The sequence below is a fragment of the Peromyscus maniculatus genome, chromosome 8 (genome assembly GCF_049852395.1).
Source record: "Peromyscus maniculatus bairdii isolate BWxNUB_F1_BW_parent chromosome 8, HU_Pman_BW_mat_3.1, whole genome shotgun sequence".
NCBI classification, from domain to species: Eukaryota; Metazoa; Chordata; class Mammalia; order Rodentia; family Cricetidae; genus Peromyscus; species Peromyscus maniculatus.
The window spans coordinates 66,119,549-66,136,410 of NC_134859.1; the positions used below are offsets into that span (position 1 = coordinate 66,119,549).

At 42.7% G+C, this 16,862-nt stretch overlaps 2 protein-coding genes across 2 annotated transcripts in view; one reads left to right on the forward strand and one right to left on the reverse strand.

The window, feature by feature from the left end:
- Window positions 1-8,577, forward strand: part of Atad5 (ATPase family AAA domain containing 5) — a 55,021-nt gene extending 46,444 nt beyond the window's left edge. Inside the window, exons 19-23 of the mRNA XM_042282480.2 lie at window positions 763-943; window positions 3,138-3,316; window positions 4,923-5,770; window positions 6,639-6,797; window positions 7,101-8,577. Of these exons, the coding sequence (XP_042138414.1) occupies window positions 763-943; window positions 3,138-3,316; window positions 4,923-5,770; window positions 6,639-6,797; window positions 7,101-7,179 (1,446 nt within the window). The 3' untranslated portion in view covers window positions 7,180-8,577. The remainder of the gene's footprint in view (window positions 1-762; window positions 944-3,137; window positions 3,317-4,922; window positions 5,771-6,638; window positions 6,798-7,100) is intronic.
- Window positions 8,578-10,111: 1,534 nt separating this feature from the next.
- Tefm (transcription elongation factor, mitochondrial) lies at window positions 10,112-16,013 on the reverse strand. Its single transcript, XM_006977503.4, has 4 exons — window positions 15,922-16,013; window positions 13,851-14,308; window positions 11,267-11,416; window positions 10,112-10,724 (listed from the first exon to the last, which is right to left on the reverse strand). The coding sequence occupies exons 1-4, from the start codon at window positions 15,962-15,964 to the stop codon at window positions 10,281-10,283; spliced, it is 1,095 nt and encodes a 364-aa protein (XP_006977565.1). The 5' UTR covers window positions 15,965-16,013; the 3' UTR covers window positions 10,112-10,280.
- Window positions 16,014-16,862: the final 849 nt, after the last annotated feature.

Genomic DNA, 16,862 nt, shown 5'->3' on the forward strand with positions numbered 1-16,862 from the left:
ATATAAAATATCCTGTTAAGCAGCTAGGCATAGTGGTGCACTTGAGAGACAGAGGCAGGTGGATCTTTGTGAGTTGGAGGCCAGTCTTGGTTTACAGAGTAGGTACCAGGACAGCCAGGACTATGTAGAGAGGCCTTGTCTCAAAATTTGAGAAAATAAAGGAGGGGAAGGGAGATAAAATTTTTTTTAAATCCTGTCAGGTGTACCATTTTACTTAACCCATGTCTATAAAACTGCCTGTTGTGTTCAAGTTATAGAATGTTGTGTAAGTTTCCTTGCCAGGCTGAATGTGGTAGTATCCACCTGTAATCCCAGCATCCAAGAGTCAGACTCAGGAGGAGCCTGAGTTTGAGGTCTGCCTGGCTGTGTAGCAAGATCCTGCTTAAACAACAACAAAGCCGGGATAGGGGAACATGCAGGTGGTCCTAGCACTTGGGAGGTGGAGGTGGGAGAATCAGAGGTTCAAGTTCAAGGCCAGCCTGGCTTGTCTAAGATTCTGTCTTACACAGACAAACACATACAGGTTTTTGTTGTTGCTGTCCTGGACTACATACAGTCAACACAAGAAGAATATATAAATGCCTTTAATTTGGTGGTATATGCTCTTGTGTTTTCTAGAGGAATTTCATTCTCAAAGTTTTAAGATATTATGGAGTTTAAGAAAATTCTTCATCAATATTCAGGATTATTACCCCATTTCTGTCAGTTACATAACTAACTGTGTCTTTCTCTCCCCCATATCTTGTCTTTCTGTTTTTTAAGCTAAATGTTGCCAGCTATCTCCAAGTAATCTGTTTAGTTGAGAATTTCAGAACTGACTTAAAAGACTTTGTAACCTTGTTGACTGCAAATGCTTGTGACATCAGAAAAAGTATCCTGTACTTACAGTTTTGGATCAGAAGTGGAGGTGGAATTTTAGAAGAAAGGCCATTGTCACATTGTCGTAAGTAGTCCGTCATATGGGACCATATTCTTAAATATATACTCTATCAAGATATTCTTAAAATTGTAAATTCAGTGGCTAGCTATTCTGATTTTTAAAATACTTACACATACGTCTACTTTTTTTTATAAGGGTTTTAAGTACATTAAGTGTAAGTAAATAGTTGGATGTGGTATTGCACACCTGTAGTCCAGGCAGTCTGGAGGCAGAGGTAAGAGGATCAGAAATTCAAGGCCTTGCTTGTCTATATAATAAACTCAGGAACAGCCTAGGCTACATAACACTTTCTCTAAAAAAACAAAACAGCAAAAAGGTGCAAGTAGATTGAACTCACAAAAATAAAAGAGGAAAAAATTTTCCAAGGCCCAGTATTGTGGTACATGCCTGTAATCCTAGTTCTGTAGTCTCTCAACAAGGTGAAAAGAGAAACAGGACGGTCCTTAGACTTTTTTTTTTTTTTCTAATCACACTTCTCAAGCTCCCAGTAGCTTCCGAAGTAAACCTGAGATGAGTTCTGACAGTACTTGGGGGGTGGAGGCCAGAGGATCAAGAGTTGAAGGTCATCCTTGTCTCCATAGCAAGTTTAGAGTAGTCTGGACTGCATGAGACCCCATGTCAAAAACACTGCAAACTATTGCATATACATTCATAGACATATAGTTTCTTACAGAGAGAGCTATAGTTACCACTTAGCAGCTTCCTTCTTTCCCTTATAAAAACACACTCGTGTCAGCTGTGGTGGCACACTCCTGTAATCCTGGCACTCCAGAGAGGAGGTGGGAGGATCAAGAGATAAAGGTCAGCCTAGGCTATCAGGAGACACTGCCTTGTCCAAAGCAAACAATATATTAGTGACCTTTGTATTGATGTAGCTGTATCTCACTCTTTTTATGTGATTCTATTTAAGTATAAGTTCCTGGGGGGGTTGTTTGTTTCTTTTGTCTGTGAGGGTGGTATATGCATGTTTGTGTGTACCTGTGACTTAACTCACAGAGATCCTCCTGCCTCTGCCTCCTGAGTGCTGGGGTTAAAGGCTTGCATCACCACCACCGACTTGTTTTTATATCTTGTTACATTTATGAATTTGCATTTGTTTATTGGTGGTGTGGAGATCAGAGGACCACTTGTAGGAGTCAGTTCTCTTCTTCTACTCTGTGCGGCCCAGGGCCTGAACTCAGATTGTCAGCTTGGCAGCAGTAGCTTCTCACTGGCCCTGCTCTGATTTCTAGACAGGATTCCATGAAGCCCAGGCAGGTACAGCCACACCCAGCTTATATTTCTTTGTAGCATATTTAATAGTTTATAATTCTAATTTTCATAAGAACTTGGTTTTAGAAATATTTTTTTCTCACATGAATATTTTTACTTTCTACTACTCTTCAGTTATTGTTGTGACCTGATTATGGCACAAGCAATTACTGATTACTTTCTCCATTCCAGACCCTGTGTTTACAGAGTCAGTCAGCCATGCTCCCTCCCAGGGGAAGTTGCTAGTTTGTGTGTTGCCTGATCCATAGTCACACTTCTGTTGGGGTAGATCCTACTCACAGAGTCACATAAAGCCAAGGGGAACAAACAAGAAAGGAAAATTTTAAAAAGTAATTTCTGTAAAATTAATCCCCTATCATTTTTCTCTAATTAGTTTAAAATTTAAACATTATTTTTCAAAATAGACCTAGCCATATTTTTTGTTCAGTGTAAGCTGGCAGCTTTAACAAGCTCTCAAAAGATTGATATGGTAAGTAAGACATGGAGAGAATGTTCTGGTGTATGTGTGGGATGGCGCACCCCCTGGGGTAGCAGAGCCAGCTGTTCAAGGTTACATGCTAAGGAATGACGCCTGAAGTTGTCCTCTGGCCACCAACACACAGATGTTCAAGGTTATCCTTGCCTACATTGCAACTGTGAGGCCAGCCTGGGCTAATTGAGATCCCTGCCTCAATGAAATAATAAAATAAAGTAGCCCTGATAGAAACAACAAATAATAATAATAAATAAAAGACTTAAAGCATTTCACTTAGGTATTTTTGGAGTAATGAATTACATTGTGTTTGTAGTGAAGTGAACACATGTGTGGAGAACAAAATGGAGTGAAGGTCAGAAGGAGTCGGGCAGGAGCTCCTCTTCAGAACTTGAGCTTTCTTTCTTACAGTTCATTTAAAATGCAATCGATTGTCTTGATTCATTTTTTTAGGAGGAAATAGCAGAAGTGTACTGGTTTGCTCTGAAGATGGCACCGATGCAAAAATTAACTCTAAAAACAGCAGAAGGAACCGTGTAGCCCTCCCCAAATGTGACACGGGCTGTGCAGAGTCTTTGTTTGGACTCAAGAACATTGCCTCCCCATCCCAAGACTTATTTTCATTTTTAAAGGTATTTTCCATGTCTGTGTGGAATGATGAATTCATGTTCCTGTCCATCTTTTCAGTATTTACCCTGTGTTTTGAATATTATTGTTCAAAATATTATTATTTTGAATAAAAATATTTGAATATACTAAGCATTTTCTAGACTTTAGGTGTGAGATACTAACTCATTTGACTGTGTTGATAAATGGTGCGTAGGCATAGCTTTAAAAGCATACTATGAGGGGGCTGGAGAGATAGCTCAGTGGTTAAGAGCACTGGCTGCTCCTCCAGAGGACACGGGTTGAATTCCTAGCACCCACAGGGTGGCTCACCACCATCTATAGTAGGATCTGATGCCCTCTTCTGTCCTAAAGACATATATGCAGATAGAGCACTCATATACATAAAATAAATAAATCTGAAAAAAAAAACATGCTATGAGACTCAGATTAAATTTAGTCCAGATGGTAGTGGTGCACACCTTTAGTCCTAGCACTGGAGAGGCGGAAGCAGATGGATCTCTGAGTTTCCAGTACAGCCAGGGATACACAGAGAAACCCGTCTCAAAAAACCAAAAATAAAAAAATTTAGAAACTTTTCAGATAAAAAGGTCATTTAGTAGCCGTGTGGTGGTGGTGCATGCCTTTAATCCCAGCACTTGAGGCCAGCCTGGTCTGCAGAGTGAGATCCAGGACAGGCACCAAAGCTAATTGGAGAAATCCTGTCTCAAAAAAAGGTCATTTATTTAAAAAAAAAAAAAAAAAAAAACAAAAAAACAAAAAAACATGTCCTGGAACTCACAGAGATCCGCCTGGCTCAATCTCTTGAGTGCTAGGATTAAAGGCTTGTGCCACCATTAAATAAATGACCTTTTGATACTGAATTGGAATGTGTGCTAAATAAGGAACACTAGTTCTGAATTGAAATCTAATTTCAGACTCAGAACTTTTCCCTCCCTAGTATCTACCCCTTTCTTTCATTTTTGTTTTTTGTTTTTTTCCCCCCAGCCCTGGGGATTGACCCAAGGAGCCTGGTGCACACTAGGCAACTATTTTACTACTGGCTTACTCCTAGCCTAGACAGTACTGTTTTGATGTGTTAAATATAATCTAATAATATGAAAAAGGGTTGCCACTTGGTACTTTCAAGATAGACTAGGTGGCCAGGGAGATGGCTCAGCAGTAAAGGTTCTTGTAATCCAGCCTTGTGACCTCAGTTTGATCCCTGGGACCCACGTGGTAGAAGGAGAGAGTTGACTCCTACAAGTTGTTCTCTGACCTCCACATGTGCCCTGAGGCACCCCTCCCAAAAAAAAGTCATCTATTTAAAAGATAGAGATGAAGGCTGGCCAGATGTCTCAGAGGCTAAGAGCACGGGTGCTCTTCCAGAGGTCCTGAGTTCAGTCCCCAGCACCCACATGGTGGCTCACAGCCGTCTGTATGAGATCTGGTGCCCTCTTCTGGCTATGCAGGCATGCATGCAGATAGAGCACCCATACACATAAATAAATAAATAAACCTTTAAAAAAATAAGTAAAAGATAGAGATGCATCGGGACAAGTCTATATTCCTAAGGGTGGGAAGATGTCTGAATACTCGTAAAACATCTCTTTACTCAAAATTGCTTTTCAGCACAAGGTCACAACAAAGGAAGAGTGGCATAAATTCATCCAGCTCCTGACAGAATTCCACATGCAGAACATCGATCTACTGTATAGTAATCTTGAGTTCATCCTGCCATTGCCAGTAACTGTCAGCCCAGAAGTCAAAGATGCTTATGGCTCCCCAGGGACTACAGAGGCCAGTGCACCAGGAAGCATGCAGCATCTTCCCAGGAAGCAGTCAGAAGACCAGCCATTAAAAAAATCACAGAAAAGGAAACAGAGAAAGATGGTGACCCTGGATGACAGTGACTTATTTGACTCTGGACTGGATTTTTCTGATGACCTGACTGGCTTATCTCCTGTGCCTTCCTCGGCTTTAGAAGACATCACAAGCAGAGACAGAGAAGGCAACCCAGAGACACAGACACAAACCAAAAGTTTCACGTCTGACTCGGTGCCTCAACCTCCTAAGACACCAGCAGAGAAGAAGTGTTCTGTGCTCGTTTCCCACTGTTTAAATTCTCTCACTGAGTTCATGGAGAACATGTCCTTCTTAGATGCCTTTTTTCCAGACCCAGGGGAACAGAATGAATTGAGTAAAAATCCTTTTCACTGGACAAGTGGGAAGGTTAAAAGCGGACTTTGTGATGAGTTCAGTATTGAGAGTAGAGACGGGTGGGCTCCTCAGAGCTCTGAAGAATTAAAAGCAACTGCAGAAGCTCTCAGCTTTACTAAATGTTCTTCTGCCATTTCAAAAGCACTGGAGTCCTTGAATCCATGCAAGCACTTAGGGAGAGACCCCATCAATGGGCTCACTTTCTGTGTTTCACAAAGGTCCAGCGATGTATGCTTCCGCCAGTCAGCAGCTAATCTAGAGTAAGTCTTGTTTATTACCTTTTAGTTTTTCAGTAAGCAGTGGCAGTCGTTCTTACTAATTTTAAAATGCTGGGCTACTGATCATGGGAAACACTTAGTGTTAATATAGCTTTTCATATAAGTTAAGATTATTGAGAAAACTCTCTTGAATGAAATTTGCGAAACCTGAGAGAGTGTGGTGGAGCACAGAGAAACCCTGTCTCTGAAAAAAAGAAAAAAGAAAAATTTGGGAAACCTTTGGGTAACAGAAGAGTTAAGAGGTGTGAAATGTAAAAGGTAAGCCATTAAGATATTTCACTATGGGGGCTGGAGAGATGGCTCTGTGGTTAAGAGCACTGGCTGCTCTTCCAGAGGTCCTGAGTTCAATTCCCAGCACCCACATGATGACTCACAACCATCTATAGTGGGATCTGATGCCCTCTTCTGGCATAGAGGGGTGATACAGATAGAGCACTCATACATGAAATAAATATATCTTTAAAAAAAAAAAAGATATGTCACTCTGACACCAGCCATGGTGGCACATGCTGGTCATCACAGCACTTGGGAGGTAGAGGCACAAGGATCAAGAGTTTGAAGGCAACCCCAGCTACTTGAGCTCCTGTCTCTAAACAAAAGTTGTCAGTATGAAGTTGAGGGCGATGGTGCAAGGCTGTAATCCCAGCACTTAGAGACTGAGTTTGAAGTCAGACTGAGCTATGTCGAGTTCTAGGCCAGTCTGGGTATATATGAGAGTGACTGATACTGTAGACAGGAAATTAGAAGTGTCATTTGGTCTAGACCAGAAGCAGGAACCCTGGTTACATTTGGGGTTGTTACATTTTTATGTACAAAATATCAAAAAATAATACTTACTCTTAATTTGTAGCAATGCTGACAAGAGGATGGCAGTCATTAAAAGGGTGTTTTCTAGTCGGTCTTTTCTGAACCTGGGTAATAAGCAAGCGAGTATCCTTGACTACCTGCCAACTCTTCGGAACATTTGTCGGACAGAGAAGCTGAAAGAACAAGGGAAAAATAAAAGAAGGTAAAGTGTGTAAAGAAGTAATATTTTGGGCAGCCATGTCAAATTAATAAATATGTTCAGCCGGGCGGCGGTGGCGCACGCCTTTAATCCCAGCACTCGGGAGGCAGAGCCAGGTGGATCTCTGTGAGTTCGAGGCCAGCCTGGGCTACCAAGTGAGTTCCAGGAAAGGCGCAATGCTACACAGAGAAACCCTGTCTCGAAAAACCAAAAAAATAAATAAATAAATAAATAAATAAAATAAATAAATAAATATGTTCATGGTAATGAAAATGCGGTATTGAATTGTTTTTGTCATTTTGACAGGTTTCTGCACTATTTTGAAGGAATTCATCTTGATATTCCTGAAGAGGCTATGACTGCTTTGGCTGCTGACTTCCCTTGATATCCCCATCTTCAGTGCCCTGGACGGATGATGGTGGTCCTTAAGACACACTAGATTATGTTGACTTGAAAGAAGAGCTTATTTCTCTTAATGTAAATTTTAAAAGACTGTATTTTTGTGGTTCAAGTATTTAAAATGAAAAATTTGGGTTACAAACTGTATATATGATTGTGGCATATTTTTTCCTGAATGTTTTGTATTATCTGTCTTTGCTTTGTTGGTATGCTTTCTGTATGTGTAGAAGGTAGTGTGCACAAAGAGATTTCTAAAGCTGTTTCAGTGCTGAGCTCATCAGTAATTTTCCCTTCCCTTGGACCCTCCCTCTGCTCTCCAGCGTCAGAGCATGCCGCCACCTGCAGTCCCTAACGCTGCACGGCACGAAACAGTTCCTCCGTGTGGAATCATCTTTAATGTATTAGGAAGGAAAGTGCACCAGCTTTGGAAAGCCTTTCTACCTTGTGCCCTCACCCAGCATGCTTTACCATTCCATCATTGAGCCATCCATGTTGGCAAAGTAAAGCATCCTGAAGTCTAGTTTCCATAAACCTTTCTTAGCACCCTGTGTAGGTAAAGTTTGGTGCATTTTGCCAACTCAATTATTTGTACATTTTCTGGTACCTTTATATCATGTTTTCTTCATAAATGTAATGACATTAATTTATCTATTTTGGACAAGTTGTTGATGGTTGAAGAAATAATGAAGGATTCTAACATGGGGTTTCTACCTAACAGCTATTTCCACTTAAGTTTGGTTTGGGGTTTTGTGGTGCTGAGGATTGAAGTCTTTTGTGTTATAGGCACATGTCCTATGTACTATGTCTTAGTAAACACGCAGTCTTGTTTTTGTAATTATTTGCGGTGCTACAGATCAAACCCAAGGCCTTGTGCATTCCAGGGACATGCTTAACCACTGAGCTAGAACCCCCAACTCTGTCTTTGAGACAGGGTCTGGTTATAATGCTTAGGCTGCCTGTAAACTCCTTCCAGACTTATGTGATCCTCCTGTCTCAGCTTCTCAAGGACTTGGGACTACAGGCATATGCTGCCACAGCCAGGAAGGTCATGGGTTTGTTTGTTTGTTTTTGTAAGTACCTGTTTTTACTTTAGTAGCAAGATTTTAAAATGTCACATTTTACTTAATGTTATTTTACAGTCAGATAATCAGGTATGTTTAAAATTGCTTCATATTACATATATTTGTATAGTAACATAATATTCAGGTACATTTTCTGATGAATTGTATTTTTAACTCAAAAGTTAAGGATCCTAGTTTTGTACTTTTTTAAAGTATAGGTGCATACCTGTTTACAATGTGTGTGAAGATGTTTTTACCTCTTGTTCAACCTACCTTTTCTTGTATTAATTAGCAAATTGATCTAATTAAAATTTAAAGCTGAAGGCTGTAAGTGGTATTTAAATAGTTATGATCATCTTAATGTACATGTATATTAAATACATTCAGATAAGTGCTACAACTTAGATTTCTTTGCTGGACAAAAGAAAAGATGGTCAAAGCTTTGTAAAGATTTGTTTATGTGTATTAATGTTCTGCCTGCATGTATGTATGTGCATCACATGCTTGCAGTGCCGGAGGAGGCCAGAAGAGGCCATTGGATGCCCTGAAACTGGAGTTAAGGACAATGGTTGTGAGCTGCCTACCATGTGGGAGCTGGAATTTTACCCTGGACTCCTGCAGGGGCAGCAAGTGCTTCTAACTGCTGAGCCCTCTCTCCTGCTCATCTCTCCAGGTCCTGAAGCTTCTAAGTGTCCCTGTTTCTGTTTCCCTACAGTGTCTACTGGAGGTGCTTAGCTGCTGGTCAGGTGCTTTATTATTAGGGACTCTGACCATCTCAACAATTGATGAACCAATATAAAAGAATTAGGAAACTGTTCGAGTTATCCAAACTCCCTCCTTAACAAGCACTTGGCTGAGTAGGGTTTCTTGCTTGATGGGACATTTTTTTTCCCATTACTAGGTGTCAGACCTGTGCAAGCAGTTTACTACCACGCTACAACCCAACCTGTCCTTAAGGAGTTTTTTCCTTTTTGTTTTTTAATGGAGGTGGGGGCAAAGAGTTTGGGACAGAATCTCACTAGTCCCAAACTGACCTCACACAATCTCACTGCTTTTTTCTCTTGAGTGCCAAGATTATTGGTGGAACCATCTGCTCAGCTTGCTCTTCCTCTTACTAATTTTTGAAGGCTGTCCTGGAATTCATTATGTAGACCAAACTGGCCTCAAACTTAAGAGATCCCACTGTCTCTGCGTCCCTAGTGGGATTAAAGGCTTGTGCCACCATTTAAACAGTTGCTTTTTCTTAAGATTTATTTCTCTATTATGTACAGTGTTCTGCCTGCATGGATCCAGGCCAGAAGACACCAGATCTGATTACAGATGGTTGTGAGCCACCATTTGGTTGCTGGGAATTGAACTTAGGACCTCTGGAAGAGTAGGCAGTGCTCTTAACCTCTGAGCCATCTCTCCAGCCCAGATTTTATTTTATTTTATTTTTTTTTGTTTTTTGTTTTTGTTTTTTTAAGACAGGGTTTCTCTGTGTAGCTTTGGAGCCTGTCCTAGAACTCACTCTGTAGCCCAGCCTGGCCTCGAACTCAGAGATCCGCCTTCCAAGTGCTGGGATTAAAGGTGTGTGGTGCCGCCACCGCCGCCACCCCCAGCTTAATTTTTTTCTATGTGTAAGTGAATGCTTCCTGTGTGTGTGTGCAGGATCCCAGAAAAGAACATCAGTCTCTGAACTTAGAGACAATGGTGAGCACCCCCAATGGGGGTAAGAACCAAAGTAGGGTCCTCTGGGAAGGCAGCAAGTGCTATCAATGTCGAAGACATCTCTAGCCTGGTACTTGCTTTAAAATGGAGGTAACTTGGCTGTGTGAGTGGCATCTTACTATTTAGCACTTAAACGCAGAAGGCACAGAATTTCATAAAATATTTATTGATATGGTCTTGGCTCATTTTTCTATTTCATAGCCAAAACTCTGACTTTATAAACATAGAAAATTTACTCAAAATGTTTTCTTCTCCACTAACATGGAGGATGGGAACAGTTGGTTTAATAAATTAATATAACACTAGAGCGAGCGCATTAACATTTGAGCTCTGAGCCTCTGCCAAAAACTAACTCATAAAAGGCGACAGCTTGTAACAGTGAATCGTACAGCTCTTCGATGTGGTGTGAGGCCTTCAGAATCTTCTGTCTGTACCGAACTACCCGATCCGGTGGGAAGAACACCCGCGGCTCCTTCTTCAGCACAGACTCGGACAGCAACTGTTTCACGAGCTCTCTCCCACTCGTCCTTGTATCGCCGATCATCAGGTCAAAGTGCTTGCCCACGGCATTTCGATTCATGCTCAGCACCCGATGCTGGCCATCCTCGGCAAAAGTTTTGTTGAGTAAGGCATACAGCATGGCTTCCGTGATAAGAAAGTGTAACAGTATAGGAAACAGAGTTGTGTTCTGAATGGAAAGTCCTGATTTTTCCAAAATGTAGAGATCTGCTTCAGGTATCTTTGAAATGACTGAAGAAATCTTAAAAAAAAAACAAAAACAAACAAACAAAACCGAAGAAAGAAATAAGTGCTTGTGTTTTGTGTTTGTCCCATTTCTGACAACCCTGAAGTAACCACAGCTTCTCAAGAAGAAGCTAAGATGGCTCTTGTCCTGACAGTCTTGTCATCCCTAAAGTCTGTACTGGCTTCAGGACTCGGCAAGCCAAACTTAAGCATCTGAAATGTTCCCAGGTGAGGCGGAGGACTGGTACTAGCCAGAATCTCTGCTGGTGGCAAGGTGCTGGCCAAAACCTCTTCTTATCCTGCGCTCACAAGACAGCAATCCCTGCCCATTTCACATCTCGAATACTTGAAGGAGACAAAAGACTGAATTTAAGGACAAGGTTTCCAAATTTTTTTAAATCCAATATAATAAAGCTAATAGGGAATAAAGAAGTGCCTCAGACCTCAGAGACCAGCTTCACTGTGTTTTCTCTTACTTCCCTTTTGAAACTGCCAGACTAAACCGTGTAGGAATGCACAAGACAGAAAACAAGGAGCAGGGGCCAGCCATCGCCTTACCTCTTCCAGATAGACAGATGATGGGTATGTTTTGTTCGTTAATTTCCAACACTCAGCCTGCTGCCAGTCTAGCACTGTAAGTTTCCGGTCAAGGTGAGCCCACGCAATTCTTCGAGTACCAAAAACAATAGATACGATACTATTAACTGCCTAAAGGAAAAGGGCTGATTTCATTACAAGTGTAAATATCTTAGAGCTATAAAGCCTACAAACTCAAAAAAACTGTTTGTTTACAAGCTGGGTATAGTGGCCCAGGCCTTTAGTCCGAGCACTCAGGAGGCACAGGCTGGTAAATCTCGAAAGAAAGAAAAAGGAAGGAAGGGAAGGGAAAGAAAGAAAGAAGGGATTGTTTTATTGTGTTTCTGTGTGCAAGTGCAAGTTCTCCAGATACCTTAGCTTCCCTTGCTGGACTGAGACCTCTAAAGTGAAAGGTATCCTTTCCCAAGTTGCTTTTCGTCATAGTGTTTTAGCACAGCAACAGAAAGCAAAGTAAGACACCTTGTTTAAAAACAAAACATTGGGCCAGCAAGATTGCTTGGTGGGTAAAGGTAACTGCCACCAACCTGACCACCTTAGTTTGAGTCCTATAACCTATAACCATCCACATGGTGGATGGAAAGTCAGCTGATTCCCCTAAGTTGTCCTCTGACTTCCACTGTGAAAGAGACACACAAATAAAAATGCAATTAAAATTTAAAAAACAAAACAAAAATCACAAGATAGCTGGAGGATAACCACCTGAAGTCCTGCTGGGCACACATGTGTTCTGCATACATATACACATACATAAAAATTAATTGGAAATGTTATCATTTTTACTATTTTCTAGAAAGAAAATATTTTCCAGTTTCAAAAAAAAAAAAAAAAAATTGATCGCGCTGGCGAGACAACTTAGCGGGAAAAGCTGCTTCCCACTAAGTCAACCACCTGAGTTTACTCCCCGGGACCCACCTGGTGGAAGGAAAAAACTAACTCATTCAGATTATCCTCTGACCTCCCACACATGCTCTGGAGCATCCATACACACCAGAAATACACACAGAAGTTAACAGATGGAATGAAAAGGGCAGAGCAGCGTCTTTGAAATAAAGACCTGGTTTACTGTGCATGGAAATTACTACCTGCACACAGCCCTTCTCTGGACCACAGATTTTTGTTTTATAATTGATTCTTAAAAGTGATGTGTGGGTGTTTAGTGCTTTGTGTGTAGGGCATATGTAAAGGTGTGTGCCACTGTGCTCAGCATAGAACAGAATTTTTTTTTTTTTTTTTTTTTTTGGTTTTTTCGAGACAGGGTTTCTTTGTGTAGCTTTGTGCCTTTCCTGGAACTCACTTGGTAGCCCAGGCTGGCCTCGAACTCACAGAGATCCGCCTGCCTCTGCCTCCCGAGTGCTGGGATTAAAGGCGTGCGCCACCACCGCCCGGCTAAGAATTTTAAATTGTGCTAGAAAGACTGCCATAATGTTCTAGAGTCACTCCTTTTCCAACACATCTTTGCAGCTTAATTTCCCAGTGTACCCTCTTGTCAGAGCTGCACCTCTGCCTAACAGTCTTAAATAAACCCTGCATGACATGCACACCTGTTAATCTCTGCACTAGGGAGCCAGTGCACACGCTGTCGCTTGGAGGACTGTCAAAAGTTCGAGGCCAGCTCAGTTAATAGTTCCAAACCAGCCTGGACAACAGACTAAGACCATCTCAAAAAAATAAAATAAGCCAGGCAGTGGTGGCACACACCTTTAATTCCAGCACTCAGGAGGCAGAGGCAGGCAGATCCCTGAGTTGGAGGCCAGGTTGGTCTAAAGAACGAGTTCCAGGACAGCCAGAGCTAAAGGGAGGAAGCTTGTTTCGAAAAAGAATAAGAAAAATAGGGGCCAGTAAGAGAGCTCAGCAGGTAAAGGCGCTTGCCACCAAGCTGACAACCTGAGTTCTATGTCTGGGACCCAGACATGCCCATGACATGAGCACCCACACACATACAGCATTCACACCCACATATGAACAATAACAAAAATAATAAAGGTAACTAAAATTTCAAAACAAAAACCTTGTATAGACACACTTCTCATTATTCATGTTTTCTATCTGGAACACCCTCCTCTTCCCGCCAGCCTAATTTTCTCTTTTCCAAATTGAGTTCTCACTAAACTTCCCCCAAGTTCTACCTCACAGCATTCCCTCTGACTTGCCAACTGTACCTTTCGTTTTGTGCAGCAGATCAATTATTAATACGAGTAGATCTAGATTCCTAACTAAACCTAAAGCATCTTGTTTTGAGCCAATGAGATGGTTCAGAAGGCTGAAGCGCTCACCATCACCACCCCTGACAAGGACCCATACGGCAGAAGGAAAGGACAGACTCTTGAAAGTTGTCCTCTGACATGCGCCCCTGCGCTCGCTCTCTCTCTCTCTTCTCTCTCTCTCTCTCTCTCTCTCTCTCTCTCTCTCTCTCTCTCTCTCTCTCTCTCTCTCTCTCTCTCTCTCTCGTAACTAAAGACAAAACAAAAAACCGTGTCTCGAACCCACTACTGGAATGGTGCTTTCCACAGTAAGTTCTCAAAGGGTAGTCGAGGTGAGAATGCACCTTAAGTCTCTCTCTCTGTACGGCTGGTTTGATGAATTTTCCCAACAGCCACTTTTCCTGTGATGTTCTTTTCCTTCCACTCTCTGGACAAAGAATGGAGTTACAAACTTGAACAGCAGTTTTATATTGGATCAAGGGCACATCTATCAAATTCTCCAAACTCTGAAATGGCCCAAACTTCTTTCTGTGTTCTACAATATTGACGGACTTTCTTCCACGGAGCAATCTGAAGGCTTCTAGTTCTTGATTAGAAGCAGTATTCAACACATGCAAGATAGAAGCCTGCTGCTCCGGAGAGAAGAGCTTGTCCAGGGCATCCCCAGGTTCCTTGCCATCTGTATCAAAAACAACACTGGCAACCATTTTCTCAGGCGCGGTAGACTTTCTCCGACAGCAGCTGTTATTTAGGGCTGGAGGCAGGGATGAACGCTCTGGGACTGGAAGCCATCTCCACCTCCCTAAAGGGAAAATTGAGAAAATGTAAACTGGGATGTTCTCCTTTGCGTGTGTTTCCAAGCATGTGCAGTCATACAGAAGTGTAAAGCTGGTGGGAGTTGTCCATGCCTTTAATCCCAGCACTAGGGAGGCAGAAGCAGGAGGATCTCTGAGTTCAAGACCAGCCTGGTCTACAGAGTCAGTTCCAGGACAGCCAGAGCTACATAGTGAAACCTTGTATCAAAACCCAAACAAAACATAAAGAGTAGTTTCAGAATGGTATAATTATCTCTATCATTTGAGGGTGGGTTTTATGTGTGTGTGTGTGTGTGTGTGTGTGTGTGTGTGTGTGTGTATAGGTGGGTATTGTTTGATTTTGGTTATTGGTAGTTTGGGGTTGTTTTTGTTTGAGACAGGGTGTCACTAGAAAGTCCAAACAGGCATCAAAATCAGTATGTAGATCAGGATGGTCTTGAGTTCACAGTAATCCACCTGCACTAGGGTAGCCACTGCTACACAGAGGCTCTGACTCAAGGAATAAGTTGTAGTCGCCTGGCACTTTAACCTCGTGTCTATAATCTCAGCAACTGAGAGGCAGAGGCAGGAGAATCAGATTCTTGGCAAGACTCCAAAAGTTTGCCAACAGTCTGGGCTACAAGAGACCTTGCCTCCAAAAAATAGTTAAGATAAAAAAATTGTAGTTTGCCAGATGTAGTGGGGCCTACCTTTAATCCCAGCATTTGAGAGGCAAAGACAGGCAGACCTCTGTGATAGGGCACTTGCCTAGCAAGGCCATGGTTTCCATACTAACACTAGATTAAAATTATTCCAAATGTCTGGTATTTCTGGTATTTGTAATTTTTTCCCCTTTGTTTTTTTGTTTTGTTTTTTTTCCGAGATAGGGTTTCTCTGTGTAGCTCTGGCTGTTCTGAACCTTTCTCTGTAGACCAGGCTGGCCTCGAACTCAGAGATCTGCCTGCCTCTGCCTCCCCAGTGAGTTAAAGGCCTATGCTACCACCGCCCAGCAAGAGATGTTTTCTGTAACATTGTTTAAGATTTATCTCCACTTCCATTTTCACTAGTTTCTCGTTTGATGGAACTAAAGAAAATTCAATTGTATTCGTTTATGGTCCTCTCTTGTAATCCTAGCACTTGGGCGGTGGATGCAGGAAGATCAGGATTAGGGTCATCCTCAGGTTCCAGGCCAGCTTGGGCAACATAGTGCTTTGTCTGGGGAGGGCCGGAGCTGGTGGTCTTAACTAAATGGTAGAGGGGGGTTACTCTGTTCTACACACTTCACAGTATTTCTAACATGACTGCGTTGTTGCAAGCAAAGCATACACCATGCAATGGATAACTTTGTAAAACAGTGGGAAGTCATTCTGACATAGGGGCCACAGAAGAGCAAGGCAGCCAGCGGCACGCTACTGTTAGTGTCGGAAGCCACTGCCCGGTGCCCGGCCCTGCAAGGCGCGCACGCGGACCCTGAGCCAAAGAAGCCCAGGGGCTCCCGGGCTTGGGAAGGGAAGCTCCCCTACAGTCCACGCGGGAGAACCAGGCACGGGACAGGACCGAAACACTCCAGGTCACAGGCTGCTGGCAGGTAGGCAATCAACCTCGTCCCCAGGGACCCTACCTCCAGCCTTGATGAGGCAAGCGAGGTTAGTCCTCCAAGCCATCGCCAGGCTCTCTCCCGCCTGTCTTCCTCCAGCAACTTCCGGTTGTGTGTGTGTTCCAACTAAAAGTGTTCGACTAGGGCTGGGCGAAGGGTTCCGGCGAAAGAGACGGTCCGAGGCTCAGCGTCAGGTAGAGATGCCCTTGAGTTCCTAGTGATTGACGGCTGATGGTCTGAAAACGCGCAGGCGGGATCTCCAAGAAGGAAAGGACTAGACCAGGTTTAGTCCTGCTTTGGGGCGAGACTTCGCTGGGTTCTCAGACACGAAGAGACAGCCCGGAGAGGACAGTGAGGAGCTTGTTTGTAGGCACACAGATACCCAGTCTTGAGTTGAGAGGAGAACCTGGACAGAAGCACAGCAAAGGGAAAGAGGATCAACGGAGATCACTTTAACGCTAGGCATTGTTGGCCCTTTGAGAAGGATGGAGGGACGTGAGTCTGGAGCCACGCTTGATCCTTGGAATGCGGCATGGAACAATTGAAAAACAGGGCACTTGTTTTTTTTAGTTACAAAGCCAAATTGGAGGGGGTTTCTAGAAAAAAAAAAACAAAAAAAACAAAAAACCGGGTCACTTGCAGTCAATGTGAGGCTGAATTGGAGAAGAACCTGGGAACAAGAAGGGGAATGGGGAAGGTGATTATTTTGCCAAAGCAGAATGAACGGTGGGAAGTGAAACCTGGGAGATGGAAGAAGAGTGGAAAGAAATGGGTTTTTGCTAGAAGGTGGGGCGGGGTACTTTATTCACCTTTTTTGTTTTTTTAAATAGGCTTTCAGGAGGAAGGGAAGGTAGTGGGCTTATGTTTCTATGAGACATGGTAGCTAGCCTTCGATCCCCGCACCTAGGAGGAAGAGGAGAATTGCTGTGAGTTTGAATCCAACCTGGGCTATATGGTGAGTTTGA